This window comes from Elephas maximus, chromosome 22, assembly GCF_024166365.1.
Source record: "Elephas maximus indicus isolate mEleMax1 chromosome 22, mEleMax1 primary haplotype, whole genome shotgun sequence".
Classification (NCBI taxonomy): Eukaryota; Metazoa; Chordata; class Mammalia; order Proboscidea; family Elephantidae; genus Elephas; species Elephas maximus.
Window position 1 is genome coordinate 61316485 of NC_064840.1, and position 24133 is coordinate 61340617.

General features: G+C 39.1%; 1 protein-coding gene across 3 annotated transcripts in view; it reads right to left on the reverse strand.

Moving 5' to 3' along the window:
• Positions 1 to 24133, reverse strand: part of LOC126065719 (disintegrin and metalloproteinase domain-containing protein 5-like) — a 149714-nt gene that overhangs the window by 59578 nt on the left and 66003 nt on the right. For all 3 annotated transcript variants that reach the window (XM_049866081.1, XM_049866082.1, XM_049866083.1), the window contains one exon: positions 9987 to 10082. In XM_049866081.1, coding sequence (XP_049722038.1) covers positions 9987 to 10082 — 96 coding nt within the window. The remainder of the gene's footprint in view (positions 1 to 9986; positions 10083 to 24133) is intronic.

Genomic DNA, 24133 nt, shown 5'->3' on the forward strand with positions numbered 1-24133 from the left:
CATTAGTGAGTTGTAATGCACTGGTATTGGTCATTTTGATTTAGACAATACAAAAGCTGAACTATATGAAGAAGAACGGAGCATCAGAACTGGAGGAGTATGCAAATGAGACAACCTTACTTGCTGAAAATGAAGAGCATTCGAAGCACTTCAGTATGGATTGCACCTCAACATGAAGAAAACAAAAATCTTCACGACTGGACCAAGAAACAACATTATAATAAATAGAGAAAATATTGAAGTTGTCAAGTATTCCTTTTTACTTTTGTCTACAATCTATGTCCATGGAAGCAACAGTCCAGAGATCCAAAGATGCATTGCATTGAGCAAAACTGCTGCAAAACACCTTTTAATGTGTTAAAAAGCAAAAAAATGTCACTTTAAAGACTAAGGTGCCCTTGACCCAAGTCACGGTATTTTCAATCACCTCATATGCATGCAAAAGCTGGACAATAAATAAGGAAGAACAAGGAATTGATGCCTTTGAATTATGGTACTGATGAAGAATATTGAACACGCACCATGGACTGCCAGAAGAATGAGCAAGGCATTCTTGGAAGAAGTAAAGTCAGAACGCTCCTTAGAAGGGCGGACGGCAAGACTTTGTTTCACATAATTTGGACATGTTATCAGGAGGGACCGGTCCCAGGAGGAGGACAGCATGCTTCGTAAAGTAGAGGGTTCCCAAAAAAGAGGAAGATCCTCAATGAGATGGACTGGCACAGTGGCTGCAACAACGGGCTCAAGCATAACAATGATTGTGAGGATAGCTCAGGACCGGGCAGTGTTTCGCTCATAAGATCGTTATGAGTAGGAATCAACACGATAGCACCAAACAACAACTATGCTGGGAAGACAAATTGAAGAGGAATACTGTCACATTCATTATCAAAAAGAACATTTCAAGATTTAACCTGAAGTACAACTCTGTCAGTGATAAGATAATATCTATATGTCTACAAGGAAGACTTTGCACATGTTATCGGGAAGGATTAGTTCCTGGAGAAGGACATCATGCTTGATAAAATAGAGGGCCAGCAAAAAAGAGCAAGACCCTTAATGAGATGGATTGACACAATGGCTGCAACAATGGGCTGAAGCATAACAAAGATTGTGCGGATGGCACTGGACCAGGCAATGTTTAGTTCTGTTGTCCATAGGGTAGATATGAGTTGGAACCCAGCAACAACAACAACAAGGAAGACCAGTTAATACTACTATTATTCAAATTTACACAACAACCACTAATGCCAAAGATGAAGAAATTGAAGATTCTTAGCAACTTCTGCAGTCTGAAATTGATCAAACATGCTATCAAGATGCATTGATAATTACTGGTGATTGGAATGCAAAAGTTGGAAACAAAGAAGAAAACATCTGTAGTTGGAAAATATGGTGTTTTAGTCATCTAGTGCTGCTATAACAGAAATACTACAAGCGGATGGCTTTAACAAGGAGAAGTTTATTCTCTCACAGTCAAATAAGCTAGAAGTCCGAATTCAGGGCACTGGCTCCAGGAGAAGTCTTTCTCTCTCTGTTGGCTCTGGAGGAAGGTCCTTGTGAAGCATCAGTCTTTCCTTGGTCTGGGAGCATCTCAGTGCAGGAACCTCAGGTCCATAGGACACGCTCTGCTCCCAGCACTGCTTTCTTGGTGGTATGAGGTCCCCAACTCTCTGCTTACTTCCCTCTCCTTTTACCTCTTCAGAGAGAAAAGGTGGCGCAGGCCACACCCCAGGGAAACTACCTTTATATTGGATCAGGGATGTGACCTGGCAAGGGTGTTACAATTCCACCCTAATCCTCTTTAACATAAAATTACAATCACAAAATGAAGGACAACCACAGAATACTGGGGATCATGGCCTAACCAAACTGAAAACACGTTTTCAGGGGGACATAATTCAATCCATGACATATGGCCTGGGTGATGGAAACAACACCACAAATTGCACGATAGAACTTTGCAAGACCAATGACTGATTCATTGCAAATACCTTTTTTCCACAATGTAACCAGTGACTATACACATGGACCTCACCACGTGGAAAACAAAGGAATCACATTGACTACATCTGCAGAGAGAGACGATGGAAAAATTCAATGTTATCAGTCAGAAAAAAGACAGGGCTGACTGGGGAACAGACCATCAATTGCTTCTATGCAAGTTTAAGGTGAAGTTGAAGAAAATTAAAACAAGTCCACAAGAACCAAAGTATGACCTTGAGAACATTCCCACCTGAATTTAGAGATTGTCTCAAGAACAGATTCGACACATCGAACACTAATGACTGAAGACCAGAGGAGCTGTGGGATGACATCAAGGATATCATACATGAAGACAGCAAAAGGTCATTAAAAAGACAGTAAAGAAACACCAAAATGATGTCAGAGGAGACTACGAAACTTGCTCTTTAATGTACAATACCTAAAATGAATGGAAGAAATAATGAAATAAAACAGCTGAACAAAAGATTTCAAATGGTAGCTTGAGAAGACAAAGAAAGTATCATAAGGAAATGTGCAAAGACCCGAAGTTAGAAAACCAAAAGGGAAGAACACACTCGACATTCCTCAAGCTGAAAGAACTAAAGAGAAAATTCAAGCCTTGAGTTGCAATTTTGAAGGATTCTATGGGTAAAATGGAAACCCTGGTTGTGTCGTGGTTAAGTGCTACAGCTGCTAACCGAACAGTTGGCAGTTCAAATCCTCCAGGTGCTCCTTGGAAACTCTATGGGGCAGTTCTCTGTCCTACAGGGTTGCTATGAGTCGGAATCGACTTGACGGCACTGGGTTTGGTTTTTGGTCTAGTTATGGGTGAAATATCGAAGGACATATGAAGCAACAAAAGAAGGTGGAAAGAATACGCAGAGTAACTGTGCCAAAAAGAATTGGTCAACATTCAACCATTTCAGAAGGTAGCATAGGATCAAGAACTGATGGTATTAAAGGAAGAAGTCCAAGCTGCACTGAAAGTACTGGCAAAAAATAAGACTCCAGGGATCGATGTAATACCAACTGAGATGTTTCAACAAACTAATGCAGTGCTGGCCTGTGCCAAAAAATTGGAAGACAGCTTCCTGGCCAACCGACTGGAAGAGATCCATATTTAGGCCCATTTCAAAGAAAGGTGATCCAACAGAATGCAGAAATTATCAGACAACATCATCAAACATAAGTAAAACTTTGCTGAAGATGATTCAAAAACGATTGCAGGGAACATCAACAGGGAACTGCCAGAAATTCAAGCTGGATTCAGAAGAGGAAATGGAACGAGGGATATCATTGCTGATGTCAGATGAATCTCGGCTGAAGGCAGAGAATACCAAAAAGATGTTTACCTGTGTTTTATTGATTGTGCAAAAGTATTCAACTGTATGGATCATAACAAATTACAAATTAACATTGTGAAGAATGGGAATTCCAGGAACGCTTAATTGTGCTCATGTGGAACTTGTTCATAGAGCAAAACGCAGTTTTTGGAAGAGAACAAGGGGATCCTGTATGACTTAAAATCAGGAAAGATGTGTGTCAGGGTTGAATCCTTTCACTATACTTATTCAATCTGTATGCTATGCAAATAATTCGAGAAGCTGGACTATACGAAGAAGAATGTGGCACCAGGATTGGAGGAAGGCTGGCATCCAACTTCCCCCATCTCTGTTTTCTTGCTGCTTAATTAATCTGCTGTTTTGTATCTCAGAACAGATTGACTCAAGACATACCCTACATTAATGTTGTTTGGAGGTGCCATTTAGTCAATGCCAATTAGTAGTGACCCTATGTACAACAGAGCGAAACACTGCCTGGTCCTGTGCCACCCTCACAATTGTTGTTAAGCTTGAGCCCATCGTTGCAGTCACTGGGTCAATTCGTCTCATGACTTCCTCTTTTTTGCTGACACTCCACTTTACCAAACATGATGTCCTTCTCCAGGGACTGGTCCCTCCTGATAACATGTGCAATGTACATGACAGAAAGGCTCGCCATCCTTGCTTCTGAGGAGCATTCTGGCTGTCTTCCTCCATGACAGATTTATCCATTCTTCTGGAAGCCCATGGTATATTTAATATTCTTCACCAACACCAAATTCAAAGCCGTCGACTCCTCTTTACTCTTCCTTATTTGTCATCTGGAAACCCTGACGGCATAGTGGTTAAGTGCTACGGCTGCTAACCTAAGGGCCGGCAGTTCAAATCCACCAGCCGCTCCCTGGAAACGCTATGGGGCAGTTCTACTCTGTCCTATAGGGTCGCTATGAGTCGGAATTTACTTGACGGCAACAGGTTTGGTTTTTGGTGTATTTATCACCCAGTTTTCCCATGCATATGAGGTGGTTGAAAATGCCCTGGCTTGCGTCAGGTGCACCTTAGTCCTTAAAGTGACATCTTTGCTTTTTAACACATTAAAGCGGTCTTTTGCAGCAGATTTGCCCAGTGTAATGCATCTTTTCATTTCTTGACTGCTGCTCCCATGGACATTGATTGTGGATCCAAGTAAAATGAAGCCCTGGGCCACTTCAATCTTTTCTCCATTTCTCATGATGTTGCTTATTGGTCTAGTTGTAAGGATTTTTGTTTTATGTTGAGGTGCAGTCCATCCTGAAGTCTGTAGTCTTTGATATTCATCAGTAAGTGCTTCAAGTCGTCTTCACTTTGAGCAAGCAAGGTTGTGTCATCTACATATGGCAGGTTGTTAATGAGTCCTCCTCCAGTCCCGATGCCATGTTCTTCTTCATACAGTCCAGCTTCTCAGATTATTTGCTTGGCATACAGATTGAATAAGTACATTGAAAGGATACAACCCTGAAACACACCTTTCCTGACTTTAAACAATGCAGTATCCCCTTGTTCTCTTCCAAAGACTGCCTCCTGGTCTGTGTACAGGTTCCAAATGAGCACAATTAAGCATTCTGGAATTCCCATTCTTCACAATGTTATCCACAATTTGTCATGATCCACACAGTGGAATGCCTTTGCATAGACAATAAAACACAAGTAAACATCTTTCTGGTATTCTCTGCTTTCAGCTAAGGTCCATCTGACATCAGCAATGATACCCTTCATTCCACATCCTCTTCTGAATCCAGGCTGAACTTCTGGCAGTTCCTTGTCAGTATACGTCAGTGTACTGCTGCAACTGTTCTTGAATCATTTTTAGCAAAATTTTACTTATGTGTGATGTTAATGATATTGTTCTAAAATTTCTGAATTCTGTTGGATCACCTTTCTTTGGAACGGGTACAAATAGGGATCTCTTCCAGTTGGTTGGCCAGGTAGCTGTCTTCCAAATTTCTTGATGTAGATGAGTGAGCACGTCCAATGCTGCATTAGTTTGTTGAAATATTTCAATTGGTATTCCATCAATTCCTGGAGCCTTATATTTCTCCATTCCCTTTAGTGTAACTTGAACTTCTTCCTTCAGGACCATCATTGGCTCCTGATCATGTGCCAGCTCATGAACTGGCTGAACAACAATAATTTCTTTTTGGTACAGTGACTCTGTATTCCTTCCATCTTCTTTTGACACTTCCTGCGTTGTGCAATATTTTCCCCACAGAATCTTTTCGTATTGCAACTCAAGGCTTGAATTTTTTCCTTCAGTTCTTTTAACTTAAGAAATGCCAAACTGTTTTCCCTTTGGGTTTTCTAACTCCAGGTCTTCGCACATTTCATTATAATACTTTCTTTGTCTTCTCAAGCCATCCTTTGAAATCTTCTGTTCAGCTCTTTTACTTCATCATATTGTCCATTTGATTTAGCTACTCTATGTTCAAGAGCAAGTTTCAGAGTCTCTTCTGACATTCATTTTGGCCTTTTTAATGACTTTTTGCTTCCTTCAGGTATGATGCCCTTGATATCATTCCACAACTCATCTGATCTTCAGTCATTAGTGCTTAAAGCACCAAATCTATTCTTGAAATATTCTCTAAATTCAGGTAGGATATACTGAAGGTCATACCTTGGCTCTCGTGGACTTATTTTAATTTTCTTCGGCTTCAACTTGAACTTGCATAGGAGTAATTGATGGTTTGTTCTGAAGGTGGCCCCCGGCCTTCTTCTGACTGATAATATTGAGCTTCTCCAATGTCTCTTTCTACAGATGTAGTTGATTTGATTCCCGTGTTTTCCATCTGGTGAGGTCCATGTATATAATCACCGTTTATGTTGTTGAAAAAAGGTATTCCCAATGAATAAGTCATTGGTTGCTCTTGCAAAATTCTATCATGTTATCTCTTACCACCAAGGCCATGTTTTCTAACTACTGATCCTTCTTCTTTATTTCCGACTTCTGCATTCCAATCACCAGTAATTATCAATGCATCTTGATTGCATGTTTGATCAATTTCAGGCTGCTGAAGAAGTTGGTAAAAATCTTCAATGTCCTCATCTTTGGCATTACTGATTGTTGTATTAACTGGTCTTACTTGGAGGTCTATGGCTATTATCCTATCACTGACAGCACTGTACTTCAGGATAGACCTTGAAATGTTCTTTTTAACAATGGATGTAATGCCATTTCTCTTCAATTTTTCATTCCCCGTATAGCAGACCACAGGATTGTCTGATTCAAAACGGCCAATACCAGTCCATTTCAGCTCACTAATGCCTAGGATACTGATTTCTATGCCTTCCATTTCATTTTTGATGACTTCCAATTTTTCTAGATTGATAACTTTATACATTCTACTTTCCAATTATTAATGGATTTTGCTGCTGTTTCTTCTCATTTATAGTCATACCACGTCAGCCAATGAAGGTCCCAAAAGCTTTATTCCATTCATGTCATTAAGGTTAACTCTACTTTGAGGCAGTTGCTCTTCCCCAGTCATATTTTGAGTACCTTCCAACCCGAGGAGCTCATCTTCCGGCAATATATCAGACAATGTTTCTCTGCTATTCATAAGGTTTTTAGTGCCCAATTTTTTCAGAAGTAGACTGCTAGGTCCTTTTTCCTAGGGTATCTTAGTCTGGAAGCTCCACAAAACCTGTCCATCATTGGCAACCTTGCTGGTATTTGAAATATTGGTGGCATACCTTCCAGCATCGCAGCAACACGCAAGCCACCATAATATGACAAGCTGACAGACACATCATGGCCCTTTTGACGACAGCCTCTTAATTCACAGAGGCCACACCCTGAAATTTTTTGAGAATGGAAGTTTCCTGAAATTGCTTCTGAACCATATAATAACTTATTTTTAAGAGCGTGCTCTTCCTTCTAATCTTTGCCATTTGCCCTTGTTCAGGAATTTGTTCCTTTTTTCTTCAGGTTTTCAGTACTGTGTTTGGGTAAGTTATGCAGGAATTCTTTAAATGTTGTCAGGAAAAAGGGATTTTAACAATACAGTTGGCCCTCAATACCTGGGGGGTATTTGTTCTAGGACCTCCATGGATGCCAAAATCCATGAATCCTCAAGTCCCTTATATAAAATGGTGTAGTATTTGAATATAACCTACCCACATCCTCCCATGTACTTTAAGTCATCTCCAGATTACTTATAATAATCTTAGAATACCTAATAAATTGTAAATGCTATGTAAATAGTTGTTATACTGTATCATTTAGGGAATAATGACAAGACATGAAAAAATCAATCCTCAAATAACAAGTGCTGGAGTGAGGCTGTGAAATAGTTGGAGGCTAAAGCAAGGTATGCCTACACATCATTCATTCACATGGATTCAGTGTAGTGCTCAGCATGCAGCAAATTCAAGTTTTGCTTTTTGGAACTTTCCTTTATTGCCAAATATTTTCGATCTGTGGTTGGTTGAAGCTGAAGATGTGGAACCCATGGATACAAAGGACCAACTGTAACTGAATGTATTGCAATGAACAGAGGACTTTACCAGAAGATAGTTAATGAATTTAACAAAATAATGATAATTATTAATCTAACTTCCTAACGCTAAGGAAGGTGGGATAATAAGGAAATAAGCCCTTAAGAGAATCACTCCAGCATATGTCAATCACAGAAGAATCCCGGAGAGCACACAGAGACATTTCTAATGGTATATAGAAATGGAAAGTCAAGTTGGTAGAGAAAAAGCATTAGTGCATGACACTAAAAACAAACAAAAAAAACCTATTACCATCAAGTCGATTCTGACTCATAGTGACCCTATAGGACAAAGTAGAACTGCCCCCATAGAGTTTCCAAGGAGCACCTGGTGGATTTGAACTGCTGATCTTTTTGTTAGTAGCCATAGCTCTTAACCACTACACCACCAGGGTTTCCAAATACATGACAGTAAAGGAAGCGATAAATTAGTGAATGAACTTAACCCTTTGGTAACCCACTTATACTCTGCTTTGAATTTATTGTTGATACTATGTGTTGTCATCAATAGAAGCATGCTGAATCATTGAGTGTGTCTGAGTTTTTGGTAGGTAGTATGAATTTTTTTGTTGTTGCCACTTCCCACAAGCCTACCTTACGTGTTTAGTGGTACATATTAAGTACCAGTAATTATACCCAAGAGTCCCCACCAGGGTCTATTGGTACCTATGTGTAACAAACACAAATTTCCAAAATTTCTATTTTTCCCATCAAAAATTCTGGCAACTCATATAATAGCTTGTAAAAAAAACAGTAATTTGCGGCACACACTCACTTCTTCAGTTTCAAATGGTCATAAAGACCCCTACCTTATGATAGAACTCACGGCAGCTTCCCAGTAAACCCCAAGGGCTGAAAAGTTTTAGGGTTGCTATATGTACTGCAGAAACCCTGGTGGTGTAGTGGTTAAGTGCTACAGCTGCTAACCTAAAGTTCAGCAGTTTGAATTCACCAGGAGAGCTCCTTGGAAACCCTGTGAGGCAGCTCCACTCTGTAAAGCTGAGTCAGAATTGACTCGACGGCAATGGGTTCAGTTTTAATTTTTATATGTACTGCTGGACACAAAAGGATGAACTTAAGTGTGAGAGTGGCTCTAGTGTTGCTTGGATATAATATAATGAAAGGGCTGAAAATTGTTGTCTTAGTTTTTTAGTGCAGAAATACCTCAAGTGAGTGACTTTTACACACAGAGATTTCCTCACAGTTTAGGAGGCTAGAAGTACAAATTTCAGGGCACTGGCTCTAGGGGAAGTCTTCTCTGAGAGAAAATCCTTATCTCTTTTGAAAGGGGCAGCATGAGAAACAGATTGTAGGGGCCTAACATCCTGGGTATTGTAGCATTGTTTCCACATGGTTTGCATAGTTTGCTTTTGCATACCCGGTCATTTTGTGATTTGTGGTTTGTTTCCTCCCTCCCTCTCCCATTCAACATGATTCTACAAAGTTTAAAATTAACCTATGTTCCTCTTGAACAAGCAGAACAATGATCAATAAGGTCTGGGACAAGATGACCAGACAATGAGGGCCCATCTTGTGGCTGAAACCAGGATGGTATCAGGGGACCTCTAAAGAATATCCACAGAAGGTCAACATGTCTGAAATGCGGTCAACATGCACCCCTTCAAAGGGGAACTGCCATTCTCCAGATTCTTTAAGCCTAAGCCCTAAACCTATAAAACCCAGCAGACAGACAGATTTTGGAGGAGCCCATTCTCCTCTGTCTCTTGTATACTGGTATACAGTAAAGCCCTCTTGCTGCTTACCTCACCCCTGTCTCAGTATTGGCTTTGTGGCAGGGGGCTTGAATCCATGTTTTGTGGTAACACTTTCAATTCTCTTCTTTGATTCCCTGATGATCCCCATGTGGCATCAGTCGTTCTCCATTTGTGTTTTCTTGCTTCTGTGCTTACTCTGCTCTTTTTATATATCTCAAAAGTGATTGGCTTAAAATACATCCTACACTGATATGACCTTATTAACACAACAAAGAAAACTCGATGCCAAAATTGGATTACATTGATTTACAACACATATTTTTGGTGGACTAATTCAATCAATAACAATTGTATAGACCTGTTTTCAGCTCCTTAAAACAAGTGTTTAAAGAAATTTAATGCTGAGCTATTATTAAATACAGGTTGCTTCTTACCTTGCAATCTTTTGTGCAGCAGTTTCCAGAACCACATACCATACCTTTTTTCAATGAACATGTTCTAGGATCACAGCATCGTTTATGTGTACAATTCTGTAAACAAACATTAATTATTACTTAATCATATATTATCACATACCATCAAAAAAATCTGCACCACAAGATATCTTTACAAAGTATGAAGGTTTGCTTAAAAGTGTAGTATCAGTAATCTCATGCTTTACGTGAGATTCATAGACGCCAACATCTCCTGCAGTAACTTGCAAAAGAAATGTGTTGTTTGACTACATTGCATATAATTTGAACAATACTAACATACTCCTATGGAGCCAAAAATCTTAGAAGTAACAGTTATTTAACACCTTATTAACTACTATTTTCTTTAAGAATTTTCTTATATTCTTCCTTTCATAATAAATCACATCAGCAAAATTTATGTATTTACAAAGCTCACAGTTAAATAGCCCCAGGAATTTTCCCTTTAGCAATGACTCTACCTTACTTCTTGGAAGAAATGAAAGTCGAGCGCTTAACCAATGTGCCACCAGGACTCCTTATGGCATCATTACTCCCTTAAATATTAGTTACACTGACAGTTTTGTTAATTGGCATCATTGTGGTCGTTGTTGATGTTGTTGTTAGCTGTTATCAAGTCGGTTCCCACTCATAGCAACAGAAAGAAACACTGCCTGGTCCTGCACCAGCCTCACAGTTGTTGTTACACTTAAGCTCATTGTTGTAGCCACTGTGTCAATCTATCTCCCTCTTTTTCACTGACCCTCTACTTTACCAAGCATGATGTCCTTCTCCAGGGACTGGTCCCTCCTGATAACATGTCCAAAGTATCTGAGATGAAATCTTGCCATCCTTGCTTCTGTGGAGTACTCTGGCTGTTCTTCTTCCAAGACAGATTGGTTTGTTCTTCTGGAAGTCCATGGTGTATTCAATATTCTTCACCAACACCATAATTCAAAGGCATATGAGGCAAGTGAAAGCACCGTGGCTTGGGTCAGGCGTACCTTAGCCCTTAAAGTGGCGTCTTTATTCTTGAACACTTTAAAGAGGTCTTTTGCAGCAGATTTGTCCAATATAATGTGTTGTTTGATTTTTGACTGCTGCTTCCACAGGCATTGATTGTGAACCCAGGTACAATGAAATCCTTGACAACTTTGATTTTTTTTCTCCATTTGTGATGATGTTGCTTATTGGTCCAGTTGTGAGGATTGTCGTTTTCTTTATGTTAAGGTGTAATCTATACTGAAGGCTGTGGTCTTTGATCTTCATCAGTAAGTGCTTCAAGCCCTCTTCGCTTTCAGTGAGCAAGATTGTGTCATCTACATATGGCAGGTTATTAATGGGTCTTCCTCCAATCCTGATGCCACATTGTTCTTCATATAGTCCATTTTCTCTGATTATTGGCTCAGCATACAGGTTGAGCAAGTATGGTGAAAGGATGCAACCCTCACACACACTTTTCCTGAATTTAAACCAGTATCCCCTTGTTCTGTTCCTATGACTACAGATTCTGCATGAGCACAATTAAGTGTTCCAGAATTCCCGTTCTTCACAATGGTAGTCACAATTTGTTATGATCCACATTGTCGAATGCCTTTGCATAGTCAATAAAACACAGGTAAACATCTTTCTGGTATTCTCTGCTTTCAGCCAAGATCCATATGACATCAGCAATGATATCCCTCACTCCACATCCACTTCTGAATCCAGCTAGAATTTCCGGCAATTTCCTCTTGATGTACTGCTGCAACCTCTTTTGAATGATCTTCAGCAAAATTTTACTTGCTTGTGGTATTAATGATATTGTTCAATGACTTCCACATTCTATTAGATCACCTTTCTTTGAAATGGGAACAAAAATGGATCTCTTCCAGTCAATTGGCCAGGTAGCTGTCTTCCAAATTTCTTGTCATAGACAAGTAAGCACTTCCAGTGCTGCATCCATTTGTTGAAACATCCCAATTGGTATTCCATCAATTCATGAAGCCTTGTTTCTCACCAGTTCATTTGATGCAGCTTGGACTTCTTCCTTCAGTACCACTGGTTCTTGACCATATGCTACCTCCTGAAACGGTTGAATGTCAACCAGTTATTTTTGGTACTGTGACTCCGTGTATTCCTTTTTTTTTTTTTTTTTTTTTTTGATACTTCCTGCATCTTTTAATATTTTGCCCATAGAACCTTTCAAAATTGCAACTCGAGGCTTGAATTTTTCCTCAGTTTTCAGCTTGAGAAATGCCGAGCCTGTTATTCCCTTTTGATTTTCTATCTCCAAGTCTTTGCACATTTCATTATAATGTTTTGTCTTCTTCAGCCGCCCTTTGAAATCTTCTGTTCAGCTCTTTTAGTTCATCATTTTTTCCTTTTGCATTAGCTACTCAACATTCAAAAGTGTTTTAGGGTCTCTTCTGATATCCATTTTGATCTTTTCTTTCTTTCCTGTCTTTTTAATGAACTTTTGGTTGTCTTCGTGTATGGTGTACTTGATGTCATCCCACAACACATCTGGTCTTCAGTCATTAGTGTTTAATGCATCGAATCTATTCCTGAAATGGTGTCCAAATTCAGGTGGGATGTACTCAAGGTCGTATTTTGGCTCTCATGGACCTGTTCAAATTTTCTTCAGGTTCAAGTTGAACTTGCATATGAGCAATTGATGGTCTATTCCACAGTCAGCCCCTGGCCTGGTTCGGACCGATGATATTGAGCTTTTCCATTTTGTCTTTCCACAGACATAGTTAATTTGATACCTGTGTATTCCATCTGGTGAGGTCCAAGGGTATAGTCACTGTTTATGTTGGTGAACTGGTGAACAAAGGTATTTGCAATGAAGTCATTGGTCTTGCAAAATTTTATCACGCAATCTCAGGCATTGTTTCTATCACCAAGGGCATATGTTCCACCTACTGTTCCTTCTTTGCTTCCAACTTTGGAATTCTAGTCACCAATAATTATCAATGCATCTCAATTGCATATTTGATCAATTTCAAACTGCAGAAATTGGTAAAAATCTTCAAGTTCCTCATCTTTGACATTAGTGTTTGGTGCCTCAATTTGAATAATAGCCGTATGAACCGTTCTTCCTTATAGGTGTATGGATATTATCCTATCACTGACAACAGTGTTCTTCAGAATACACCTTGAAATGCTCCCTTTGACCATGAATGTAGCACCATTCTTCATTTTGTCTTTTCAGCAAAGTATACTACAGTATAGGGGCATCATTACTTCCTTTAATATTAGTTAGAATTCACCAAAGAAGCCATATGGGCTGGTGGTTTTTGTAAGAAGTTTTTAAAATATGGTTTCAATTATTTTAACAGTTACAAGACAGTTCAGATTTACTGTTTCTTCTGGGAAAGGCTTTGTAAGCTTTACAGTTCTAGTTATTTGTTCATTTCATTAAATATTCATGTTATTGATACATGATTTTTATCATATCCTCTTATCTCTATCTATCTGCAGGATCTGAGTTATGTTCTCTTTTCAATTCCGATATTGGTTATTTATAGCTTTTCTTATTTTGTTTTTATCAGTGTTACTGGAGTTTTTTGTTTGTTTGTTATTTAGTTCTTCCAAGGAAACAAATTTTCCCTTCAAGCCATTTTACTGCTTAATAGTTGTTTATTTCACTAATTTTTTATCTTTACTTTATTATCTCTGTCCTCTTATTTTCGCTGAATTTAATTTTCTCCTTTTCGACATCTTAAAGTCAATGTTTAACACACTGGTCTTTCTGCCTTTTGCCTTTTCTGATGCATTTAAGTCTATAAACTTCCATAAAAGCATGAGTGTATTTTGATAGGTCTAATTTTCATTGTAATTTATTTGACCCATGAGTAATTCAGAAGTGTCCTTTTTTTACTTTGTAAATGTTTGGGGATATTCTAGCTATCTTAGTAGTATTGACTTATATCTTAATTACAATGTCGTAAGTAAGCATACTTGTGCATAATTTTAATCTATTGAAGTCTATCAAGACTATCTTCATCACTCTTCTAAATCCTGTGGTTCATGAGGTTTAAGGAAAGAAGCCATCTCCATAACATAAACGTGCAAGGTGAAGCAGGAAGTGCTGATACAGAAGCCACAGCAAGTGTGATCCAGAAGATCTAGCTAAGAAGATTGATGAAGGCGGCTCCACTAAACAACAGATTTCCAGTGTAGATGAAACAGCCTTCTGTTGGAAGAAGATGCCGTCTAAGACTTTCACAGCTGGAGAGGAGAAGTCGATGCCTGGTTTCAAAGCTTCAAAGGACAGGCTTAGTCTCTTTCTAGGGGCTAAGGCAGCTGGTAACTTTAAGTTGAAGGCAGTACTTACTACCATTGCAAAAATCCTACAGCCCTTAAGAATTATGGTAAATCTACTCTGTTTGTGCTCTATAAATGGAACAACAAAGCCTAGATGACAGCACATCTGATTTACACATGATTTACTGAATATTTGAAGCCCATGGTTGGGAACTACCACTCAGAAAAAAATATTCCTTTCAAAATATTATTGCTCATTGACAATGCTCCTGGTCATCCAAGAGCTCTGATGGAGATGTGTAAGGAAATCACTGTTGTTTTCATACGTGCTAAAACAACATCCATTCTGTAGCCTATGGTTCAAGGAATAATTTCAACTTTCAAATCTTATTGTTTAAGAAATACATTTCATAAAACGCCATAGATAGTGGTTCCTCTGATTGATCTGGGCAAAGTAAATTGAAAACCTTCTGGAAAGGATTCACCATTCTAGATGCCATTAAGAACATTCATGATTCTCTGAAGGAGGTCAAAATATCAACATCAACACGAGTTTGGAAGAAGTTGATTCCAACCCTCATGGATGACTTTGAGGAGTTCAAGGCTTCAGTGGAGGAAGTAACTGCAGATTTGGTGGAAATGGCAAGAAAACTAGAATTCGAAGTGGAGCCTGAAGATGTGACCGAATTGCTGCAATCTCATGATAAAGCTTCAACGGATGAGGAGTTGCTTCTTATGGATGAGCAAGGTAAGTGGCTTCTTGAGATGGAATCTACTTCTGGTGAAGATGCTGTGAACATTGTTGAAATGACACCAAAGGATTTAGAGTATTACATAAACTTAGTCGATAAAGCAGTGGCAGGGTTTGAGAGGACAGAATCCAATTTTGAAAGAAGTTCTACTGTGGGTAAAATGCTATCAAACAGCATCACATGCAGAGAAATGTTTCGTGAAATAAAGAGTCAGTTGAAGCAGCAAACTTCACTGTTGTCTTATTCTAAGAAACTGCCACAGCCACTCCAAACTTCAGCAACCATCACTCTGATTAGTCAGCAGCCATCCACATCGAGGCAAGAGATTACAACTCACTGAAGGCTCAGATGATGGTTAGCATTTTTTAGCAATATAGCAATTTTAATTAAGGTGTGTACATTTTTTAGACATAATGCTGTTGCAGACTTAATAGACCACAGTATAGTGTACACATAACTTTTACATGCTATGGGAAACCAAAAAAGTAGTTTCTTGCTTTATTGTGATATGCACTTTATTGCAGTGGTCTGGAACTAAATATGGAGTATCTCCAAGGGTATGCCTATATATTGATTTATACTTAAATAAATTAAAAACAAAGGTAGTAAATATTAAAAACCTAACATTTCCATATTATTGTTCCACAATTTGATTTTGCCTATGCTTTTGAGGTTACGTCTATTATCTATCTATGGTGAAAATATTATATAATAGTTTACTACTGCACACCTCTTTCCAACTCTGCATTCATTAATGTTACATATGTCACTTGATATCAGCCATAGTGGGAGCATTTACAGTAAGGGTTTTGGCAAATGCTACAAATCAGGGATTGACTTACAGTTTTATTAATTGTCTCAGTGGTGAATACAAAGGAGGTTTCAAGTTTAATAAATATCATTTTTATGGTGAGAAATAACAGTAGACCATAACAAGATTTAACAGTAATAATTTTGTTGGGAAAAAAGTTAGGAGATTGGGATGCAACTCCACTTGTTGAATCATAGTTGAGTCACAACCATAGGTTGCCTACAGATACAAGGGTTCTACAAAAATTTAAAAAAAAAAAAAATTCTGGGAGATCGATTGGCTATGTGGATTTACAATTGCAGATACTGTATATTTATCATTCACAAACTGTTACTCTTTTCTGATTGTTTTTTAATTTTTATTATGGTGAAATATACATAACAAAACATTTGCCATTTCAATTGTTTTTAAATGTACAATTTATTGGTTAATTTAGTTCATCATGTTATGCAAGCATCACCATTATTCATTTCCAATTTTTTCTATCATTTCTAACAAGCTCATTTTCCTCTAAGCAATGACTCACCCTTTCCCTCTCCCTCCTATCCACTCGTGGTAACCACTAATAAACCTAGGTCTCTAGATATTTCATATAAGCGGAATCATACAATATTTGCCCTTTTGTGACGTTTCACTCAACATGATGTTTTCAAAGTTCATCCACATCATAGCATGTATCAGAACTTTGTTTCTCTTCATGGATGAAGGATATCATCAGTGATGTCAGATGGATCTTGGTCAAAATTAGATAATACCAAAAAAAAAAGTTTACTTGTGTTTTATCAGCTACATAAAGGCATTTGACTGTGTGGGTCATAACAACTTGTGAATAACATTATGAAAAATGGGAATTCCAGAACAATTAATTGTGATCATGCAGAACCTATACATAGATCAAGATGCAGTCATTTGAACAGAACAAGGGGATACTGAGTGGTATAAAACCAGGAAAGGTGTGCTTCAAGGTTGTATCCTTTCACCATACTTATTCAATCTGTATGCTGAGCAAATAATCTGAGAAGTTGGACCATGTGAAGAAGAATGTAGCATCAGGACTGGAAGAAGACTCATTAACTACCTGTAATATGCAAATGACACAACCTTGCTTTCAGAAAATGAAGACCACTTGAAGCATTTACTGATGAAGGCCAAAGATTACAGCCTTCAGTATGGATTAAGCCTGAATGTGAAGAAAACAAAAATCCTAAGAACTGGATTGATAAACAACATCGTGATAAATGGAGAAAAAACTGTTGGCAAGGATTTAATTCTACTTGGATGAACATCCATGGCAGCAGCAGTCAAGAAATCAAACAACATATTGCATTGGACAAACCTGTAGCAAAAGACCTCTTTAAAGTTTTAAAAAACAAAGATGTTACTTTGTTAACTAAGGTGTGTCTGACCCAAACCATGACCCTTTTTTTTTTAAACATTTTTTTTACTTAAAAAAATTTTTTTTCGTAAAAATATACACAGCAAAAGAGACACCATTTCAACAATTTCTATGTATACCCTCTAGTGACATTGTGTTCTTAAAATGTGATACCATTCTCACTATCCTTATCCAAATTATTCCACCACCCTCAACATATACTTATTGCCCCCTAAGCTTCTCATCTTACCTTTCCTGTTGCTGTTGTCAATTCGATCTCACATAGATAATTCTTTAAGAAAGCACAATGCTCAAGGCAGACATGAATTACTAATTAAGCTAAACTATTGTTTGGTTCATATACCATGGGCCGTCAGAAGAATGAACAAATCTGTCTTGGAAGAAGTACAGGCAGAAGGCTGCTTAGAAGTGAGAATGGGGAGACTCCATCTCAAGTACTCTGAATATGTTATCAGGACAGACCAGTCCGTGGAGAAGGACATCATGCTTGGTAAAGCAGAGGTCAGCGAAAAAGAGGAAGATCCTCAATGACATGGATTGACACAGTGGCTGCAGCAATGGACCCAAGCATAGCAATGATTATGAGGATGGTGCAGGACCAGGCAGTGTTTCATTCCGTTGTATACAGGGTTGCTATGACTCAGAACCGACTCAACGACACCTAACAACAACAACAAGATTGTCTGGTTTAAAGACGGGCTTCAGGGGATAGCTTAGGTTTGAGGGTTAAGGTTTAAAGTTATCTTGGGGCAATAGTTTCTGGGTTTATACAGCATCAATGGGTCCATAAAGCCTGGATTCCATGCAAATATGAAATTATTTCTATTTTCTCCCCTTTTGGCAATTGGAATGCAAAAGCTGGAAACAAAGAAGGATCAGTAGCTGGAAAATATGGCCTTGGAGATAGAAATAATGCCGGAGATCGAATGACAGAATTTTGCAAGACCAACAACTTCTTCATTGCAAATACCTTCTTTCACCAACATAAACGGCGACTATACACATGGACATCACTAGATGGAACACACAGAAATCAAACTGACTACATCTGTGGAAAGAGACGATGGAAAAGCTCAATATCAACAGTCAGAACAAGGCCAGCGGCCAACTGTGGAACAGACCATCAATTGCTCATGTGCAAGTTCAACCTGAAACTGAAGAAAATCACAGCAAGTCCACGAGAGCCAAAATATGACCTTGAGCACATCCCACCTGAATTTAGAGACCATCTGAAGGATACATTTGACGCATTGAACACTAGTGACTGAAGACCAGAAGAGTTGTGGAATGACATCAAGGACATCATCCATGAAGAAAGCAAGAGGTCATTAAAAAGACAGGGAAGAAATAAAAGACCAAGATGGATATCAGAGGAGACTCTGAAACTTGATCTTGAGCATCCAGCAGCTAAAGCAAAAGGAAGAATTGATGAAGTAAAAGGACTGAAGAGAAGATTTCAAAGGGCCTCTCGAGAAGACAAAGTAAAGTATTATAATGACACATGCAAAGATCTGGAGATGGAAAACCAAAAGGGAAGAACACACTTGGCATTTCTGAAGCTGAAAGAACTGAAGAAAAAATTCAAGCCTCAAGTTGCAATAGTGAAGGATTCCATGGGGAAAATATTAAATGACGCAGGAAGCATCAAAAGAAGATGGAAGGAATACACAGAGTCATTATACCAAAAAGAATTAGTCGATATTCAACCATTTCAAGAGGTAGCATATGATCAGGAGCCGATGATACTGAAGGAAGAAGTCCAAGCTGCTCTGAAGGCGCTGGCGAAAAACAAGGCTCCAGGAATTGGTGGAATATCAATGGAGATGTTTCAACAAACAGAAGCAGCGCTGGAGGTGCTCACTCCTCTATGCCAAGAAATATGGAAGACAGTTTCCGGGTCAACTGACTGGAAGAGATCTATATTTATACCTATTCCCAAGAAGGGCGATCCAACTGAATGTGGAAATTATAGAACAATATCATTAGTATCACACGCAAGCAAAATTTTGCTGAAGATCATTCAAAAACGGCTGTAGCAGTGTATAGACAGGGAACCGCCAGAAATTCAGGCCGGTTTCAGAAGGGGACATGGAACCAGGGATATCATTGCTGATGTGAGATGGTTCCTGGCTGAAAGCAGAGACTACCAGAAGGAGGTTTACCTGTGTTTTATTGACTATGCAAAGGCATTCGACTGTGTGGATCATAACAAATTATGGATAACATTGCAAAGAATGGGAATTCCAGAACACTTAACTGTGTTCATGAGGAACCCTTACATAGATCAAGAGGCAGTTGTTCGGACAGAACAAGGGGATACTGATTGGTTTAAAGTCAGGAAAGGTGTGTGTCAGGGTTGTATTCATTCACCATACCTGCTCAATCTGTATGCTGAGCAAATGATCTGAGAAGCTGGACGATATGAAGAAGAACGGGGCATCAGGATTGAAGGAAGACTCATTAACAATCTGCATTATGCAGATGACACAACCTTGCTTGCTGAAAGTGAAACGGACTTGAAGCACTTACTAATGAAGATCAAAGACCACAGCCTTCAGTACGGATTGCACCTCAACATAAAGAAACAAAAATCCTCACAACTGGACCAATGAGCAACATCATGATAAACGGAGAAAAGATTGAAGTTGTCAAGGATTTCATTTTACTTGGATCCACAATCAACAGCCATGAAAGCAGTAGTCAAGAAATCAAAAGATGCGTTGCATTGGGTAAATCTGCTGCAAAGGACCTCTTCAAAGTATTGAAGAGCAAAGATGTCACCTTGAAGACTAAGGTGTGCCTGACCCAAGCCATGGTGTTTTCAACCGCATCATAAGCACAATGAATAAGGAAGACCGGAGAAGAATTGACGCCTTTGAATTGTGGTGTTGGCGAAGAATACTGAATATACCATGGAGTGCCAAAAGAAGGAACAAATCTGTCTTAGAAGAAGTATAATAGGAATGCTCCTTAGAAGCAAGGATGGCGAGACTGCATCTTACATAGTTTGGACATGTTATCAGGAGGGATCAGTTCCTGGAGAAGGACATCATGCTTGGCAGAGTACAGGGTCAGCGGAAACGAGGAAGACCCTCAATGAGGTGGATTGACACAGTGGCTGCAACAATGAGCTCAAGCATAACAAAGATTGTAAGGATGGCTCAGGGCCAGGCAGTGTTTCATTCTGTTGTGCATAGGGTCGCTATGAGTCAGAACCGACTCGACGGCACCTAACTACATCAAAAACAGGAGGAAAAGTGCCTATAATAGGAAAAAAATGGCTACTATTCAAGAGCAAGCTTTTCCTTTTTTTATTGTGCTTTAAATGAAGGTGTACAGAGGAAATTAGTTTCTCATTAAACTGTTAATACATATATTGTTTTGTGACATTTGTTGCCAACCCCATGACGTGTCAACACCCTTCCCTTCTCGACCTTGGGTTCCCTATTACCAGCCTTCTCTCCTGCCTTCTCATCTTTACCCCTGGCTGGTGTGCCCAGTTAGTCTCATTTTGTTTTGTGGGCCTGTCTAATCTTTGGCTGAAGGGAGAACCTCAGGAGTGACTTCAGGACTGAGTTAAAAGTGTGTCTGGAGGCCATACTCTGAGGATTCTCCAGTCTCTGTTAGACCATTAAATCTGGACATTTTTTTGTGAGTTAGAATTGCGTTCTATATTTTTCTCCAGCTCTGTCTGGGACCCTCTATTGTGATCCCTGTCAGAGCAGTCAGTGGCGGTAGCTGGGCACCACCTGGTTGTGCTGCACTCAGTCTGGTGGAGGCTGTGGTAGTAGTGGTCCATTAGTCCTTTGGACTAATCTTTCCCTTGTGTCTTGGGTTTTCTTCATTCTCCCTTGCTCCAGATGGGGTGAGACGAGTGGATTATCCTAGATGGTTGCTGTCTTAGTCATCTAGTGCTGCTATAACAGAAATACCACAAGTGGATGGCTTTAACAAACACAAGTTTATTTTCTCACAGTAAAGTAGGCTAAAAGTCCAAATTCAGGGCTTCAGCTCCAGGGGAAGGCTTTCTCTCTCTGTAGGCTCTGGAGGAAGGTCCTTGTCTTCAATTTTCCCATGGTCGAGGCGCTTCTCAGGCACAGGGACCCCGGGTCCAAAGGACGCGCTCTGCTCCTGGTGCTGCTTTCTTGGTGGTATGAGGTTCCCAACTCTCTGCTTGCTTCCCTTTCCTTTAATCTCTGGAGAGGTAAAAGGTGGTGCAGGTCATACCCCAGGGAGGTGACCTGAGTAAAGGTGGTGTTACAATCCCACCCTAATCCTCTCAACATAAAATCACTATCATAAAATGTAGGACAACCACACAAGGCCTAATCAAGTTGATACACACATTTTGGGGAGACATAATTCAATCCACGACACCCACCTACAAGCTTTTTTCTTTTGTTTTGTTTTAATTTTTATTGTGCTTTAAGTGAAAGTTTACAAACCAACTCAGTCTCTCATACAAAAATTTATATACACCTTGCTGTATACTCCTAATTGCTTTCCCCCAATGAGGCAGCACACTCCTCTCCACTGTCTATTTTCATGTCCATTCAGCCAGCTTCTGAACCCCTATGCCCTCTCACCTCCCCTCCAGACAGGAGCTGCCCACATAGTCTCATGTGTCTACTTGATCCAAGAAGCTCGCTCTTCACCAGTATCATTTTCAATCCCATCGTCCATTCCAATCCCTGTCTGAAGAGCTGGCTTTGGGAATGGTTCCTGTCTTGGGCCAACAGAAGGTCTGGGGACCATGACCTCCGGGGTCCTTCTATTCTCAGTCAGACCATTAAGTCAGGTCTTTTTATGAGAATTTGAGGTCTGCATCCCACTGCTCTCCTGCTCCCTCAGAGGTTCTCTGTTTGTTTCCCGTCAGGGCAGTCATCAGTTGTAGCTGGGAATCATCTAGTTCTTCTGGTCTCAGGCTGATGTAGTCTCTGGTTTATGTGGTCCTTTCTGACTCTTGGACTCATAATTACCTTGTGCCTTTGGTGTTCTTCATTCTCCTTTGCTCCAGGTGGGTTGAGACCAATTGATACATCTTAGATGGCCACTTGCTAGCATTTAAGATCCCAGATTCCACTCTCCAAAGTGGGATACAGAATGTTTTCTTAATAGATTTTATTATACCAATGGACCTAGATGTCACCTGACACCATGGTCCCTGCTTCGCTGGCCTTCAAAGTGTTCAGTTCATTTAGGAAACTTTTTTGGTTTTGGTTTAGTCCAGTTGTGCTGACCTCTCCTGTATTGTGTGTTGTCTTTCCCTTCACCTAAAATAGTTCCACCTACAATCTTTTAAGACACCTGAGAGAGCTGGCTTTTTCTTGATTCAGCATTCATTTAGATGTTTTAAGTCTTTGACTGTTTCCAAAGTTCTGAGGTCATTCCACTTATTTCTGTTTGGAGCTTCCTCATGTTGTTGTGGGAGGACAGGATCATGCCGCTGCTTATGCCCCATCTTGATTCCTCTATTTTACTCTTTTATATCAACATAATTTTAATGAATTTATATATATATATATATATATTTTTTTTTTTTTCTTTTAGAGAGTCAGCTGTTAAACATTTACCAGGTCCCTATTGCTTTCAACATTATGAGATATCACTCTTCATTTCTTTGAAAACATTTTGTTTCCTTTATTTAGTGTAATATCTGCTTTCTTGTTTCTTTCATCTGTTATTGGTATAGCTACAACAGCTTCATTATGGCTAGTGTTTATATAATTACCTTTTTCCTTCCTTTTACCTTGAACTTTCTATGTCCTTATATGTGAGTGTATCTCCTTTGAGTCTTAGAAACAGCAGGTGATTGGGTTTAGTTTTTTTTTTTTCCTTTAACCTAATCTGTCAATCATTTTGTCCATTACATTTAATGTAATTATTGAGACACTTGGATTTAAGTCAACCACCCTTCTAATTTCAGGCCTGACTTATATATATGTTTTTATTTTCTTTCTTCTCTTACCTTCTTTTGTGTTGTTTCCATATGTTTATTATTCCATTTTTTTCTCTTCTGTTAAGTTAGAGACACGTTGGTAACATACAATATTTTATATTATTTTAGCGGTTTTCTCATAGATGATAATATGAATCCTTGATTTATCAAGTCTAACCCTGGTGGCATAGTGGTTAAGTGCTACAGCTGCTAACCTAAAGGTCAGCAGTTCAAATCCACCAGGCACTCCTTGGAAACTCTATGGGGCAGTTCTACTCTGTCCTATAGGGTTGCTGTGAGTCGGAATCGACTTGATGGCAATGGGTTTGGGTTTTTTTTTAATGCAATTTAGTACTTTTAATCTTGTCTTGCATAATACAAGCACCTTAAAATCTTCTCTTCTTATATTATATGCTATTGTTTCCATATATTTAATTTATATTTTTATCACCAGAAGTAATTTTCATGATTATTTTATACGGCTAATATTCATTTATATTCTTGCCTCTTCCTGCTAGATAATGTGATCTCATCTATACTAAAATTTACCCAATTACTGACCCATAGGAACCCTATTGTGAAAACCTTATGTATAGCAGCAAAGCATTGTCTGATATAGTGCTGAAAGATGAGCCCTCCAGGTTGGAAGGCACTCAAAAGACAACCAGGGAAGAGCTGCCTCCTCAAAGTAGAGTCGACCTTTTAGTGACGTGGATGGAGTAAAGCTTTCAGGAACTGCATTTGCTGATGTGGCACAACTCAAAATAAGAAGAAACAACTGCAAATATCCATTAATATTTGGAACCTGGAATGTATGAAGTATGAATCTAGGAAAATTGGAAATCGTCAAAAATGAGATGGAATGCACAAACATTGATATCCTAGGCGTTAGTGAGCTGAAATGGACCGGTATTAGCTATTTTGAATCAGACAATCATAGAGTCTACTATGTGGGGAATGACAACTTGAGGAAGAATGGTG